At 40.0% G+C, this 17,876-nt stretch overlaps 1 protein-coding gene across 1 annotated transcript in view; it reads left to right on the forward strand.

The window, feature by feature from the left end:
* SLC22A23 (solute carrier family 22 member 23) overlaps positions 1–17,876 on the forward strand; it is a 226,133-nt gene that overhangs the window by 71,226 nt on the left and 137,031 nt on the right. The window contains exon 2 of the mRNA XM_089682214.1: positions 14,811–14,914. Coding sequence (XP_089538340.1) covers positions 14,811–14,914 — 104 coding nt within the window. The remainder of the gene's footprint in view (positions 1–14,810; positions 14,915–17,876) is intronic.

Consider the following 17,876-nt stretch of genomic DNA (forward strand, 5'->3'; position numbering starts at 1 on the left):
AAATAAAGAGGTCAAATCTTTTTGGTGGAGAAATGGATGGCAATAAAAAAACCAATAGAGATGTTAATATTTTAACTTTCTATCCAAAGTATAAGAAAAAAACTTGCTTTATATGCATCTAGATAGCATCTCTGTCTAGGAAAAGTAGATGCTGGCCCTGCATAATGTCTGAACAATGATTTGACAGGTCTTCTGGGGAGAAAGGTATATAGGTGTTGTCAGCAGAGGTGCTGTGAGCTCTGAGTGGTAATAAAGGGCTGTAAGAAGGACACTTACACATTACTTAGCACTTATGCACTTCATGAGAAAAATATATCTGACACTGGGTTTGCTGTAGTGTTGCTCAAGTGTTAACATAAAAACATAAAAAGATGGTAAAAGGGCCATCACGTTTCATCTAAGTAAAAGCTGTTACATACGAGAAAGAACTATAGCTGCAGAAGCCATTTTAGAAAAATAAATACATCCAACCTACAATTAAATTCACTTAGAATGTTGGTCTAGTATTTCATTTTTTCATACCTTTTATGTAGCTTGTGCAGCATCTTTCGGAGAACATGAGCCATTCACATCAACCACTTAGTGCCTTAAGGGTCCATGTACACTAGGGTTCAAAAAAAGCTAGTTGCCCTGGCAGAAAAAAAAGCTCATATAGAGTTTTTTTTACAGGAGTTTAGGAGCTTCTAGGAGAGTTTAGGATCATTCAGCGTTTTTTTTTCTGCCAGAAAACCGCTCTCAAAAAAAGTAAACCAGAAGGGTTTTAATATCTTCCTGTAAGGCCCCATGTACACGGGACACTTCTGAATGATGTAAAACTGACTGCTGAAAAACGTAGGTTAAAAAACGTCTCTTTAGCTGCATTTGCATACCACATTTATGCGCATTTACATTTATGCACTTTTTTTAAGATAACCTCAGGAGACCTTCCAAAATGCCCAGAAAGCACTGAGAAACAGTAAAACATTAACTATTTCAGACATTTTGAGAGAAATAGAGAGCAGAAGCAGAGAGAGCAGTTTTTGTTGAAATTAGCTTTTTGTTTTTTTGTGGTGTTTGGATGTGTTCCAGCTCATTTCTGTGCAGAAATTATTGCAACAGTGTCTAACATTTTTTTTTTCATGCAAAACCTCAAAGTGTGGTGTGCCAGGTCCATTTGAGTACCGGGAAAATGCTTTGCATGCATTTTTCTTGATGAAAAAAAGCTCTGGGCAGCATCTGGAAATGGAAGAGTTAAAAAAATTTTCAAATGCAAATGCTTATTAACGCGGTTAGCTGCGCTTACAAGCGTTTTGCACTTGAAACACTGATAAAATCTGCTGAACGCAAGTTTTCTGCATTAAAAAAAAACGACTGTAAACTCAACTGCCTGTAAACGACAATGTGTACATGGACACATAGGAAAACATTAGTCAGAGTTCAGGGGCTGCTGAAAAAACTGCTGAACAGCTCCTAAACGTGAGTTTATCAGCTGTAGTGTACATGAGCCCTTAACGCTGAGCTTAAAATACAGTAAGCTTCTAAACGTCCTAATGTGCATGGACACATAGGATAACATTGGGCTGCTTCTACAGATGAAATGCAAAACTCCTGTAGAAGCAACGTTTTTTTAAGCCAGTGTGCATGGTCCCTTAGGGGGTTATTTACTAAGGCTCCATGCACACTAGTGTTTTTTTTTAAGCTGCTAGAAGCTGTTATTAGCATCTTTTTTTTTTTTCTGCTCCTAGAAGCTAAATAGTGTCATCCTATGTGTTCATGCACACTGCTTTAGGCTTTTGCCGTTTTTTGAGCTTCAGTGTCTAGGAGCAGAAAAAAAAAATGTTTAGAGTTTTTTGGAGTGTTTTTCCAGCAGAAAAAAAAACACTAAACGCTACTAAAATGCTTCTTTTAGCTTTTTTCTACATATACTGTAAAAACACTAAAAATGCTCCTAAACACTACTAAAAATACTATTACAACCCTTTTTTATCCAGCATTTTTTCCAGTGTTTTTTTAACTTGAAAAAAAACGTTGGTGTGCATGGAGCCTAAAGCTGGAGAGTGCAAAATCAGTCTGCACAGAAACTAGTCGGCTTCTAACCTCCTGCTTGTTTAATTAAACTTTGGCAATAAAACCTGGAACCTAATTGGTGTCTTTGCCGAAGTCATTCTGATTTTGCACTCTCCAGCTTTAGTAAATAAACACAGTAATGTATAAGGGCTCATATACACGGGGCGTTTGGAAAACTCTTCTGACCGCTGGAAACTGACTGCTGGAAAACGTAGGTTAAAAAACGTCCTTTTAGCCGTGTTTGCATAACGTGTTTATGTGCGTTTGCATTTAGAAGCGTTTCTAAAAGCTAACCTCAGGAGACCTTCCACAATGCCCAGAATGCACTGAAAAATAGTAGATAATTAACTATTTCAGACATTTTGAGAGAAATAGAGAGAGCAGAAGCAGAGAGCAGTATGTGTTGAGATTACCTGTCTTTTCTGGTTGTATTCACTATGGACCATCATGAGCATAATGCAGCACGTTCTACCATTTTTTCCTTCACGCGAAACCTGCAACTGACTGCGCTGGTCTACCGGGTCCATTTGAATACATGGAAAACCCTTTGGATGCATTTCTGATGAAGAAAAAAGGCTCTGGACAGCATCTGGATATGGACCTGTCAAAAAGCACGTCTAAATGCAAATACTTGTAAACGCAGTTTACAAGCATTTGACGTTTGAAAGGCCGGTAAAATCTACTCCTGAACGCAAGTTTGGTGTGTTCAAGAAAGCGACTGCAAACTCAACTGCCTGTAAACGACTGTAAATGACTATGTGTACATGGACACATAGGAAAACGTAAAGGACAGCTGCTGAAAAAAAAGCTCAACAGCTCCTGAACGTCAGTTTAGCAGCTGCAGTGTACATGAGCCCTAAAAGAGAAGTATGGCCAAAGCTCTTTTGGCTGTACTTCTCCTGTGGATCATAGGAGTGCAGTTTGTTCTGCACTCCTGTGAATTGTTTTTCAGCTGACAGCAGGCTGAAGCCCACTGTTGACTGATATCTCTTGGCCAACCCAGGCTGGGGAAAGATTCTGACTGTAAAGTCAAGATCCACTCCAGCGTCTTGAGCGACATCTGGCTCGGCCTGTCAGCGATCTGCTGAGAGTCTGAGCCTGCTGCTCCCTCCCCTTCCTGTAGTGGGGTAGGGAAGAGCAGAGGGCGGTGACTGACAGTCACCGCTCTCTGCTCACAGCAATGGTGAGAACTCCGTGATCAGCGGTCATGTGATCTGAGTTCTCACCATTAGAGCCGGTGGAGAACAGATACAGCATCAGCTGATGCTGCATCCACCTAGGTAAGTATAATTTGGGGGAAGAAAGCCCCAAACGTCTTTTGTAATCTTACAAAGTTACTGGGACAACTTTGTATGGACCTAACTTAACCTACCAGTATATTATTGAAGTATGGGACAGCGGTAACTAAAAGTAGCTCTTACAAATAAAGAGGAAACCATGCCTCCCCCATTGGCAGAGAATTCCAGCATTGACCAACCATACATTGAAGAAGTCTCTGCTGATTAAATAATGGTTTATCTTCAGGTCTAAACAGATATTCATTTGTCATCTAATAATTTAAAAAAAGCTAAAACACTTTACTGTTATTCATTTTTAACAAATGTAGCATTCATGGTCTGCAAGCTTTGAAGATCTCTGCAGTGGAGCTTCTGATAAGTAGTACTTTTGTTGACATGCTGATAATTCTACTCTGTAATGAATTTGCAAGGCTGAGCAGCAAGCCATTAAATGATCAGTCCATAAAATACAAGTTGAGAGAGTTTGAAATGTTTGTCATTGCTATTACATTGTAGCTGAACATAAGCTATTGTTCTTTTTTTAATACACAATTTTGGCTGAAGGTTTCTAAGCGTGACTGTCTACATTCCTTTGGTGCAGGGGTAGGCAACCCTAAAGAGGTGGAGATCTACCTGAACAACATTGGAGAAGTCAAAGATTACCAGGCACAGTGTTGCCCAGTCTCGCCTCCTCACACCTCATTTAAAGCTCTAATTGTCATACTACCGTGTCACGATTGTAGGCATTGCATGGTAATCATGGGCTTAAATTGGGTGGTGAGGAGGCAACATATTGCCCCCTCACCACCTGTCAAACATACTTAGATCGCTTTTCACAGGAGCAGCAGTGACTGCTGCACATGTGAATGAGCCCTTAGTTGCATTCGGCAGCAGCACCCTTATGCCAGTTCCAACCCATTCACGCAAACTGATCCACTCTGCAAGCGCCCCACAACTGCATGCTTCTGAGGGATCCAAAGGGTGTTAGAGCCGGTGGTGGGAAAGCAACACAATGCTGCCTGCTTTTACCCCTTGTTAGCTGTACTGCACAAAGTTACAGGGCACTTGCAGAGCAGCCTCATTCACTTGAATGGGTCATGCTTAACAGGTGCTACACCCACCAAGCATTACAGGGCATATAACTCCTGCTGCTGTGTACACCCCTGGCCACTACAGAAGCTAAATGGGGTGTGATTGAGGCGGGGGTAGTAAAAACACATATGAACTATGCGGTTTTACCACTCCCAAACTGAAAATCTAAGTGAACCCTTACTGTTCTATAAGGCTGCTTTCACACTGATGTGCTGCGGTTTACCTGCACCATGGGTGCGCAGTGCATCTGCGACTTTCCTGGGTTAGCTGCTCTTTGCCATAGACTTCTATTTTATTCTGCAGGTGTGGTGCACTTTTTGAAAGTGCACTAAAACTCCTGCATTCATGCAGAATATAATAGAAGTCTATGGCTAAGTGCAGCAAACCCTCAGGAAAGTGGAAGGTACACTGCACTGCACCCGCGGTGCAGGTAAACCACAGCGCATCAGTGTGAAAGCAGCCCTATACTATTATTCCCAGTGTGTTGCTTTACACTGACCTGAAGATCTCTTCTTTCCTGCTGCTGGCACCACTCTGGAGACTAACTGGGATAGGAGGTGGAGTGCAGTTGACATTACTCCGCATGGGACAGGAGTCAGCACTACAGAGGAGGCATCGGCTTATGTGGCTCTTGCTCCCTACTACAGCTCCAACTTTACAAGTAGTCCCTCTGCATTGTACTGTGTTTGATTCTGTGAGATGGCGGCTCAGCAAGCCAAGACCGCGATCTACCAGTGAACCTGGCCGTAATCTACTGGTAGATGCAACCTGTGGATGGCTGACCCCTGGCTTTAGTGGGAGGACTGGTAGGAAAAATGCTGTATTTAAGAAAATTCTATTACCCATAGCCACAATGTGTGTTTGTTTCGATTTCAACTTTAGTAACATTTGACCTTCTATGAAATGTGTTAAATCCTTTATAAAATGGCAGTTTCCCTTGCAAAGTAAATATTGTACTGTGCAAAAAATGAATAAACCCATCATCAGTATAGCAATTCTAACTATAGATAAACAACATTTTGAATGCCAAGACCATATTATTTACTCAGAATATTACTTAAATTCCACTTCATATTTTTTTTTTTTTTTTAATTTAAAGGGCATTTTAGCATTGTACTTACTTTGAATGAACCACAACCTTTTTGCGGTTAGGAGTCCTACTCAGCATTTGCTAGCTACTCTTTTTATTTGCTTCATTGTGCTGTTTAAACACATAAATAAGAATCTGCTAAAGCATCTGGATTGTAGTGTAGTGGTTTTGCATATTATCAGCTTTCTCTGTTAATTGTAAGCACTCATCTATTGCATTATGTGCAGAATATCCTTTAGAGAGCAGGGTTTCTCAACCAGGGTTCCATTGATCCCTAGGGTTCCTCCAGAGGTTGCTAGGGGTTCCATGACCAATTACTGCCTCTCAGATAAGTTCCCACTGACATCATTGATCTTTCTAGCTTTCTGTAAGGAGGTAATTCTTTCTAAAGACCACAAGTGTAAGGAGTATTCTTCCCACTGAATATAACAGTAATGTATCATGAGTTCTACATAAAGTAGTTTTTAGCAGGGGTTCCCCGAGCCTGAAAAGTTATTTCAAGGGTTCCTCTTTGTTGAGGTTGAGAGAGGCTGCTGATTTAGATGCTGTTTTTCTTATTAAAAAAAAAAAAAGTGTTCTTTGCTGTGGTTCCTCGTGGGGACATTTTCTCCAACTTCCTGGCCTGTTAAAATATCGGGGATGCAATCATCTCCAGGATAAGAAGGCATAAAACCCATTGTCATAAATGTAAACTCTTTACTAAAATATGTTTTTGTCTGTGTTCCCAATAGTGAGATTTTGCTTTCATCCCCAAAAGGGACATAAATGACATTAAAAATGTAAAAGAGTCTCTAACTCTCGCAGGCTCCATCCAAAAGCTTTAATTTCGCTTATTCAGTGTTGCTGATTTGAAGTTGAGGAAATAGTAATGTATGTTGGTGTGCTATAAATTTATATGCACATATCATCTTTTTTTTTTTCCTTTAATGTTTGTTAGAGTTGTTCAAAGCTATAAATTCATAGTTTTGTCCCAAACAAATTCTTGGTTTCACTATGGGAGGATGGTCCTAGAAATAATATAGTAGTTTTTCCACCTAGTCTTCTGGAAGGTCCAGCAGTGCTCCAAGGGTGTTTTTCCCTGCAAATAAAATGATTTGCCAGGAATGTCAAAATAGACTCTCACAATATTAATAACATCTTAGTCCTTTCTAAAATGCACTCCCAACAATTTATTTTTTAATTAAGGAAGACTTGGTAGTCAAAGAAATTGTGATCAGTTGAGCATGGAAACAAGAGTATTATTATTTATTTCAGGTACTTATATAGCGCCGTCAATTTACGCAGCGCTTTACTCATATATATATTGTACATTCACATCAGTCCCTAATCCTCAAGGGGTGTACAATCTAAGGTCCCTAACTTACATTCATACATACACATATTAGGGCCAATTTAGACAGGATCCAGTTAACCTACCAGCATGTCTTTGGAGTGTTGGAGGAAACTGGAGTACCCGGAGGAAACCCACACAGGCACAGGGAGAACATGCAAACTCCAGGCAGGTGGTGCCGTGGCTGGGATTCGAACCAAAGACCCTAGTACTGCCAGGCGGAAGTGCTAACCATTTAGCCACTGTGCTGCCCCCGTAGAATAGAATAATACTTATTGGTGAGTATTATTGTTTTAGTCTATTTGTTATGTCGGTCCATTCACATATATCATGTGCTGGGGAAAACCTTAGTTGCAAATAGGTTTAATATCTCTTATTTCCTTTATCGTATTTTGCCGTGAAATCATGTGAATCCCTTGACTGGAGGCAGGGGCTACTACATACGAGGCTGAAAGTAATTTGTGGTCGCCACTACTCTTTACCGTACTGGCACTAACCAGAAGTCCCCTCCCCCCCACCTTATCTCTTCTTTCCTTCCTGTTTCATCGCCCCTTTACTGTTTGACATAGTGCAATCTGATTGGTTCTCATCATATACTTGCACCTCTAATACTTTGTATTGACTAAAAAGTCTATTTCTGAGCTTTGTTACTAAAATGTTGTTTTAGTCGTGGGGTTTTAGTCCCTAAATTAGTTTGTATGTGTTGATACCTGTTTACTCATGTTTTCTTTTCTTCTTTTTTTTTTTTTTTTTTTGTATCATGACTTGACCTCTTTACTCTGAAATGCACTCACTGTGGGTACAATTTGTGCATTATTTTTTTTGAATTTTTTTACTGAGATGTAACTATATTTATTTTTTAATTTTATTATTTATATGCTATTTGTCACAGAATAAAAAGAACCAACAACCATAGCCCTGTTAAATACAAAATATCCATCAACTCTATTGAATCAAGCAAGATACTGTATTCTTATTAAATACTGCCAATGTTATAAGGAAATAAAATAACACCCAAATCGTAACACATCACTTCACTTTCAGTAAATGCAAATTCCTAAATGACTGGCTGAATTGCAACTTTTCTGCTGCACAGATGTGGTAATATTGCCTAATTTGTGGTCCGCAATTCACATTTTCTTGTCTGCTTCCTTTGATGTTGCTCTCCTATTATATGTAAATAAAAGGCAGCTACCTGAGCAGTTTTTGCACATTTTGCTCTTAGTCACCTATTGTAGAACAGTCCAAAATGGACCAAGACTACATGATATTTTATAAATTGATGGAACGATCATGTTGCATAGTCGCCGTATTTGGTGACCAATCTGTTTTGGACGTTAAAGTCCATCTAAATCCTTTAGATTTTTTTTCTCTGAGTGATAAACAGACATTTTGAATTCAAGTTGACAGGTACCAAATGTAATTATCCTACTTGTAATGGTAATTGTAGCTGTGAAGCTGGATTATGCTTGAATCCTTCTAGACAGTGCTGGAGGAGGTAAAAGGGACTGATAAAGGCTTTTAAATTTCCCTGATGATATTGCTCTTTCAGATGGAACATGTGCTTTTAATCTAAAGGGCTGTGGGTGCATCTGTCCATGGCTATTTATTGGACTATCAATGGTTTCAACATCTAAGCAGCTACAGCAGCTTTAAGGGCCCATTTACACCAGCAGCTACGTTAGAACACAGCCATTGGTGCGCGATAAGAAATACTGAGGTTTAAATGCACTGGAAATAGTGCATCCCACAACAATCTTTGATGAAATGGCACAAAGTTCTAACAGCTCATGCACACACGCTAAGGCCCCTTTCAGACAGAGCAGATCCGTCAGAGTGGTCCGCCAGCTTAGTGGGGGATCTCTCCGCTGATCCCCATGGAGCAGGCGGAAGACAGGTCTCTGTCTGCTCTGCTTCTGCAGAGCGGACACGGACACTGCCCACTGATTTCATTGGGACGGTCGGATAGAAATGGACTGCCTGTCCGTTTCCACCCGATTGTCATCTGATCCGGAACGGATCCCCATCCATCTGTTTTTGGCGTACGGGATCGCATCGGATGCTGACGGGTGTCAACGAACTATTGTCTATGGATGGATTGATTGGTCCACTCGTGTGAAAGGGGCCTAAGAGTACTGCATGCTATACTTTTATACTTTTTTGGCACGTACCACTTCATCACAGTGGTGTGAACTGAGCCAACTGTAAACAAGAAAAATTGCTTTCTCTTGTACCTGATGTGAACAGGCCCTAAGGATAGAAAGGTGTCATCATACTATGAAAGACAGGGCCTATCTAAAGCTTCCACTGGCAGAACTAACAGTTACAAAATGTTCTAAGAGATACTTAGAAAAAACAGATTGGTACAGGTGGCCTACAACACGTGATTCCATAGTTTGACCATAGTGCAATTGCAAGAGATATCCATACGGATAGATACTGTTATCCAAACTCCTCTATCAACCAGTGTCTCATTAGTTAAATTGGCTCTGAAACCTGTTGATAGATAGTTGTACCTGTCATGCGTATTATCTGAGAATATTAAAATCCTACAATCTTGAGGAAAAAAACCCTAGCAGACTCTGCAGAGTGATTGCTTTACAGTGACACCTGTACACATTCCATTAGGAAAGACATCTCAAGGCTTTTTCAGGCAATCAACGATAGACTGAGCACTGTTCCTCGGTCCCTCTCTTGGCTGGCTGTAATACACAAAGGACCAACTAAAATGTATTTTGGAATGATTTCATCTGACTGGCCCTGAGGTTAAAATGGGTTAATTACCCAAACTGTTTATGTGCTGATACTGGAAGGAAAAGTAATGTAGCATTGGCAATTGACTTTGGGGAGGAGGAACTCATACAAATAAATGGATACATCTGAACTGAATTTTATATTTTTCATTATTCATTTTACTAGTCTTGCAGTGTGCCCATAAACCAAGTCTAAATGTCCTACAATATGCATTATGCCAAATGCAGACATTGTTCTATGGATGACACTAAAAGAGCAGTATCTACAGAACTTTCCTTGTGCAGTGTGGAAGTTTTGTAGGTGATTCCTCAGTGAATGTGGATAGGATTTTTTGTAGCTCTTGGTATATACAGTCATGGCCAAAAATATTAGCAACCCTGGATTTCTGTCAGATAATGCACCACTTCGCCCAGGAAATTGTTGCAATTACAAATCTTTATTTCTTTTGTTTTTTTTATTGGTTTGACACAAAAAAGTGGAGAAATAAAAAGCCAAATCTGACACATTCCGCACAAAACTCCAAAAATTTACTGGACAAAATTATTGGCATCCTCTAAAAATCGTAAGAAATAATTGAATTCCAAGTTTGTGATACTCCTGTAATTTGTAATTAAACTCACCTGTATCAATTAACAGGTGCTGACAATATAGACATCACACTGGCAACCAGTTAAAATGGTGAAAAATTGACTCAACCTTTCTGTTGTGTGCCGCATGGAGAAGAGAAAGAGCAACAAAGAATTCTCTGAGGATTTAAGAACAAAAATTGTGGAAAAGCATGGACTATTTTAAGATTACGAGTCCATCCCCAGAGATCTTAACTGCTTCCACGCCGCCCTATAGCAGAAATACTGCTACAGGGCAGCACGGGTGCGTAAAATCACATGTGTATATATAAGTGATTTGGGATTTCTGGGTAGGGGGCGCGCGCCCTACCTACACCGCCATTCGCGGCCTTGACTGTCAATCACTGGATCCTGGCTAGTGATTCCCCGCAGGCACCCAGCGATCTCCGAGTATTACCGATGGGGGAGAGAACTGTATGTAAACAACACAGATCTCTCCCCTGTCAGCTCCTGCACATTGCTTTTTATGGCTTCTGCATAGCACAGTGTAAAGCACACACACAACATATAGTAAAACAGCACACAGTTAACCCTTTGATTGCACCACATGTTAACCCCTTCCTGCCCAGTGCCATTAGTACAGTGTCGGTGCTTTTTTTTAGCACTGATCATTGTATTGGTTTCACTGGGCATGTCAGTAACACCAAATCAGTTCCCCCCAGTGTCAGAATGCCCACCGCAGTCCCACTATAAGTCACTGATCGCCATTTGTAAATGCTGTAACTTTCATGTAAACCAATTAATTTACATGTATTTTATTTTATTTTTTTTAGCAAAGACAGGTAGCAGAATACATTTTAGCCTCAATTTATGGCGAAATTTGATTTTTAAAATTTTTTTACTGGACATGTTTAATAGCAAAAAAAGTCAAAAATATTGTTATATTCTCAAAATTGTCAGTATTTTTTTGTTTATAGCACAAAAAAGAAAAACCGCAGAGGCAATCAAATACCACCAAAAAAAAACTTTATTTGTGGGGAAATAAGGATATAAATTTAATTTGGGTGCAGCGTTGCATGACCTCGCAATTATCGGTTAAAATAACGCAGCACCGTATCTCAAAAAATGGCCTGGTCAGGAAGGGGGGTAAATCCTCTTTAGGGCAAGTGGTTAATGTTCCTGTGTTCACTGTGTGCAACATTGTCAAGAAGTTTACAGCCCATGGTACTGTAGCTAATCTCCCTGAATGTGGACGAAAGAGAAAAATTGATCAAAGAACCTCGATCATATATGTTGCCATCTTAAAAAGAACGCTATGGTAGGAGACCTGAAGGACCCCACTGCTGATACAGAAACATAAAAAAGCCAGATTGGAGTATGCCAAAACTTACCTGAGGAAGCCAAAATCCTATTGGGAGAATGTGCTGTGAATTACAGCTTTTTGGTAAATCCCATCATTCTACTGTTTAAAGAAAAAGAAATGAGGCCTTTAAAGAAAAGAAAACATTCCCTACAGTGAAACCTGGTGGAGGTTCACTGATGTTTTGAGGTTGCTTTGCTGCTTCAGGGACTGGATGTTTTGACCGTCTGCTTGGCATTATGAAATCTGAAGACTACCAAAGAATTCTGGGGTGCAATGTAGAGCACAGCGTCAGAAAGTTGGGTCTCCATCAGAGGACATGGGGGATTACAGTAGGACAATGACCCAAAGCACAAGTCATAAAGAACCCAGAAATGGTTTCAGACAAAGCCCTGAAGAGTACTGACCTGGCCAGCAATGAGTCCAGATCTCAATCCCATAGAGCACCTGAGGAGAGATCTCAAGACAGCGGTTGGGAAAAGGAACCCTTCCAATCTGTGAGAACTGGAGCAGTTGGCAAAAGCAAAGTAGTCCAAAATTCCAGTAGAAAGATGTAAGAAACTCATTGATGGTTACAGGAAGCGATTTGATTTCAGTTATTTTTTTTACAAGGGGTGTGCTACCGAACAGAGGCATCCCTAGGGTTGGTGTCACCCACTGCGGTAACACTTGGTGACACCCCCTCCCACGATCCTCGAACAATGGATCGGATCTGTGGATTGAGCATAATGGAGCGGATTGAGCATAATGGTTCGGGGATCGTCGGCATACAACCTATACGGGGTGACACCGAACCCGCTCCAAGAAAAGGTAATTTGTAAAGAAAGCCGATCATCCCCGCAGGATTGGTTCCATCCTGCGGGGTTCGTCGGCTTGCTTTACAACTTACCTTTTCGTGGAGTGGGTCTGGTGTCACCCCATGTGGTCGGTGTTGCACGGTGCGGGCTGCACTCCCCGCACCTGCTTCGGGACGCCACTGCTACCAAATATTAAATTGAGGGTGCCAATAATTTTTTTCAGTCCATTTTTGGAGTTTTGCGTGGGATGTGTCATATTTGGCTTTTTGTTTTCTTTTTTTTGTGTAATATCAGTACAAACAAAAGAAACTAACTGAGAGTGCCTATCCATTTGTAATTGCGACAATTTTCTGGGTGAAGTGGTGCATTATCTGACAGAAATGCAGGGGTTCCAATATTTTTGGCCATGACTGTAAGGATTCAAGCACAATATTATATGCCTAGTGTAAATTTATTTATTTCAGGTACTTATATAGCGCTGTCAATTTATGCAGTGCTTTACATATATATTGTACATTCACATCAGTCCCTAACCCTCAAGGGGCGTACAATCTAAGGTCCTTAATTCACATTCATATACAAGGGACTATTTAGACAGGATCCAGTTAACCTACCAGCATGTCTTTGGAGTGTGGGAGGAAACCAGAGTAACCGGAGAAAGCCCACGCAGGCACAGGGAGAACATGCAAACTCCAGACAGGAGGTGCCGTGGTTGGGATTCGAACCAACAACCCGAGTACTGCCAGGTGGAAGTGCTAACCATTTAGCCACTGTGCTGCCCATTTCAGGCACTTTCCCATGCCCGGGGAACCACAGGTGCTGCATACAGTCTGCTATGCAAGTGCATGGCTGTAGGCTGCAGTACTCTCTTAAATGCTAAAGCTTCTTTGCATTGGCTTTTACTTGTGCATCCCATCGTTTCCTGATTACGTGGGATATGCGTGAATAGGTAAACACTGATGCAAATCTTCTGTCTAGTTAGCAGGGAAGTGTCAGGAAATAGTAAAACAGAGCTGATTTTCAGCATGACAGAGTTGAGTCAATCACAAGATTGGCTGCACGGAATTACAACAGTAAATGTATATGTTTTAAATGTGTTTAATTGTTTGCCCGGAGTTCCACTTAAAACAGTACTTTCCTTGTTTTTTTTTTTTCTAAACTCTGTATTTTTCCTTAAATTGACAACTGAATGAATGCTTGATGTTTACTTGTAAATTTCACTTATAATCAATCTTTATACTTTCGGGAAAATACGGTGGACAAACATATTTCTATCACATTTTCTATAAATGCTTGTTAGGCATACAAATTGGAGGGGCTTTATTTGCTCATTAAACTTCTTCCGCTGGCCAAAGTGTGTGTGTGTGTGTGTGTGTGTGTGTGTGCGCGGTGCGTGCGTGTGTGTGTGTGGTGTCACAACTTATTCTGTAATTTCAGACATTTTTTTCTTTTTAAATTAGCTGCTGTTCTTGAAATAGTACCTGGTGATCTTGCCATGAAGGTCCTTCAGGCTTTTTCTTTTATAAGATGATGGCGCTCTATCCCTATCTCCCAACTGAGCTTCTGTGTTTTCACCTTGTAACATAGGCTTACTTACTAAAGACTGCAGATAGCCATTTCAATTCACATTACACAGACATGGTCCACTGTAGTCACCATTATGACTGTGAAATGCCCTTGCCGCCATTGCTGTAGTGCATGCATGTTGTCAATAATTTGTTGCAAGGAGACCGCAGAATATCAGCAACACTGATACACAATAAATTATGAAAAAAGGCAAACCGTGTTTTATTAAAGAAAAAGAGAAGTGTTTGATATGTAGTGCTTTAGCAAACTAAATGTCATTTAATTAGGTTTTACAGTTATTTTTTGGGGGGCAGATAAGGATGTGAATAATTGTTTTGGTGATTTAAATTGAAAAACACATTCTATATAATTTTACAAAGTGGGAAATCTGAGGCATTTATGGAATATATATATATATAGCGGGTGAAAACACTGTGGCCATCTGCCTGGGTTGTCATCTACGCAATGCACTTGTTTGGAACGAAATTGGTATGTGTGGATGGGCTCAGTTGTTGCCTTCATGACTTGCCCTTTAATTATGGAAGGGGATCAGTAGTGCTGTAAGCTTGAAAAGTCTTATTATGTGATTTGGAGGCTGCCCACAGCGTGACATGAAACGCGCCAACAAAATGAGCAGTTTTCCTAATTACACTGTATGTCTGTCAGCTCTGTGTTATTTATCCTTTTCATGTCATATCATTTATTATATAACTTAAACTGAAAAGGCATGCCATGTATGAATAGAAAGAAATATACTTGACCAGAAATGAACTGTAGTTCTGTGCAAAAAATATGCTTGCTCAGTAGAAAAATCGCTTTGGAAGAATGGATAGCCATAGATGGGGGTAAATTACTTTCAGATAGGTAAGATGATTATTGTACTGTATTATCAGAAAGACTGATTCCTTGGTGTTCTGTTTTTTTTCTTGCAGTGGGATCTGGTCTGTGACTCATCATGGAAAGTTCATATAGCTAAATTCTCACTGGTCGTCGGGTTGATATTTGGTTACTTGATAACAGGATGTATTGCTGACTGGTAAGCTGTGTGTTTAAATGTGTTGTTTCATGGTATCCATTTTTAATTTATTCTTTTTTTTCTTAATACAACTTTTCCTAAAACAAGATATGAAACCGTGCCGTTGGGTTATTCCCCTGACCCAGAGGTAAAAAGCAATGATTAATATGCATCAACACAGAAAGCAAAAGTTAAGGAAGAATTAAAAGTAAACCATTTAGCCACATTTAGTTCCACATTATTGTTACCTGATCAATACAAGACCCAACATACAACCCCAATTCCAACAAAAGTTTGGTAAAATCTGCACAAAAACAGAATGCAATGATTTGCAAATCTCATAAACCCATATTTTATTTGCAATAGAAAACATCAAATGTTTAAACCAGCCTTTCCCAACCAGGGCACCCAGGCACCCTGGGGTGCCTTGAGGTTTTTTCAGGGGTGCCTTGGCAAAATGTCTAAAAGTTGCACAAAACTTGTATACAAGCCAGCGGATGGAAAAAGCCTGCCTTTTAGTTACACAAAGCCACAGGTTTTCATTGTGCGCCATTATGACCTTCTAGCCACCGGCATCCTGACAACCAATTACATCATCAGTTAATAAGGAGGATGTCAGTTGCCTGCACAGCATCCTTGTTTGACCCTCCCCTTTCTCTCTCCGTCAGCGATGGGGCCACATTAGCTCAGTGATGGAGTAAAACTGAAAGAAACCCAGGACCAGTGTGAAAAAGTGTATTTGATACGGAAGAATGAATCACCTCTAGTGCTGTTTGTTGATGTGTGGATGTTGCTTCATTATAGAAAACTATTAGAATAGTTTTTTACATTTTAGAATGGGGTGCCTCAAGACTGTCCTTAATTTCAAGGGGTGCCTCAAGACTGTCCATAATTTCAAAGGGTGCCTCTGGACTGTCCATAATTTTAAAGGGTGCATCGGGACTGTCCATAATTTTAAAGGGTGCCTTGACTAAAAAAAAGGTTGAGAAACACTGGTTTCAACTGAGAAAAAAGAAAAAAAAGGTAGAATCCCCTCTTCTTCTAACAACACTGTAAATGTCTGGGAACTGAGGAGACCTGTTGCTGTAGTTTTGGGAGAGGAGTGTTGTCTTATTCTTGTCTGATATAAGATTCTAACTGCTCAACAGTCCTGGATCTTCTTTGTCTTTTTTTCGTTTCAAGATGTGCCAGTTATTTTCAATTGGTGATCTAGACAGCGGCCACTCCAATTAAGCACCCGGACTCTTCTACTACAAAGCCATGCTGTTGTCATAGATGCAGTATGCTGTTTATCATTGTCCTGGTGAAATGCAAGGTCTTCCCTGAAAAAGAGATCATCAGGATGGGAGCATGTGATCTAAATATAATATGCTCTAAAACCTGCATATATCTTTCAGCATTGATGGTGTCTTTCCATATGCGCAAGCTGCCCATTCCATATGCACTGATGCACCACCATACCATCAGAGATGCAGGAATTTGAACTGAGCATAGATTACAAGCTGGAAGGTCCCTCTTCTCTTTAGTGTGCAGGAGGTAGCGCCAAAGGCTGCCAGAAATTTTGATCCGCTGACCACAAAACAGTTTTCCACTGCACCAGACCATTTTAAATGAGCTTTGGCCCAGAGAAGACAGCTACATTTTTGGATCATGTTCAGGTATTGCTTCTTCTATGCACAAGCTTTACCTTGCATTTTTTGGATGGCACTGCAAACTGTGTTCAGACAGTGATTATTTTTTTTTTTAAGTAATTCTGAGCCCATGCAGTGATGTCCATCACAGAATCATGCCTGTTTTTAACGCAGTGCCGTCTGAGGGCCCAAAGATCACAGGTAATCTATATTGTGTTTCGGCCTTGTCCCTTGCACACTGAGATTTCTCCAGATTCTCTGACTCTTTTGATGATATTATGTACTGTAGATGATATATTTAAAGACTTTGTGAAATGCTGTATCTAAAAATTGTTGAACAGTTTCAGAATAATGTTCCTTAAGGTCAAATTGTAGATTGGTGAACCACTGCCCATCTTTACTTCTGAGACACTGACTCCCTACATTTTTGAGATGTGTTGCTGCCATTAATTTCAAAATTACCTTATTTTTTCTTAAAATAGTACATTTTCTCAGTTTAAATATTTGATAGGTTTTCTATTGTGAATAAAATATGGCTTTAAAATTTGGAAATCTTTGGATTCTCTTTTTATGTAGATTTTACACAGTGTCCCAGCTTTTTTGGAATTGGAGTTGTAGATAAAACATATACTATATGCTAACCAAGAGTTGAGAGGTCCTTGCCTTTCACCCTGGTCCTGCATCATCTCATCCTACCCAGCCCCTCTAGAGAGGGTCTATGGACAGCCATGGGAAAATGGCGTGCCCTTGGCCATCCTGGAAACCTCATCTAAGTGCAATTTTATCACAGATCAATAGGATTAGTGTATTGAAAGATAATTTGCATTGGTGAACTGGTGTAATTAGAATTGATCCAAACATTTCACACCTTTCACATTTTCATACATTTTCATATGTTCTCATGCAACATCTGGATCCATATGTAGTGTATCAATTTTTTAAAAGTACATGTCAAGATGCAGGTACCCTGTTGACATAAATCTTTTTTTCCAGATTTGACCAATATTGGCTGAATTAGGCAAAAATGTGATTTCTTTGTTATATACCTACTTGATGTCAACGAGATGATCAGCCTTGATTGGGTATCTTTTATTTATACATGGAATATTTTATTTATACTCTAATTTTAAATAGAAAAGCATCAGAAATGAACCAGCCCCCTATTGTTTATCGGTTATTTGGTTATTTCCCAAAATGAATAAATGATGAATAAATGAGGCAAGCCAGTAAAGACAAACGGCAATCCCTATTTCAGCATACATATAGTCATTATGTGCAGCTGTTTCACAGCACAGGCCAGAAGAGTTGTTACCGCTCCAAATATTGTGTGGTGCTTGATGTGCTTTTCCTTA

The sequence above is a fragment of the Staurois parvus genome, unplaced genomic scaffold, assembly GCF_062004578.1.
Source record: "Staurois parvus isolate SC_StPar_1 unplaced genomic scaffold, SC_StPar_1.0 ptg000287l, whole genome shotgun sequence".
NCBI lineage: Eukaryota > Metazoa > Chordata > Amphibia > Anura > Ranidae > Staurois > Staurois parvus.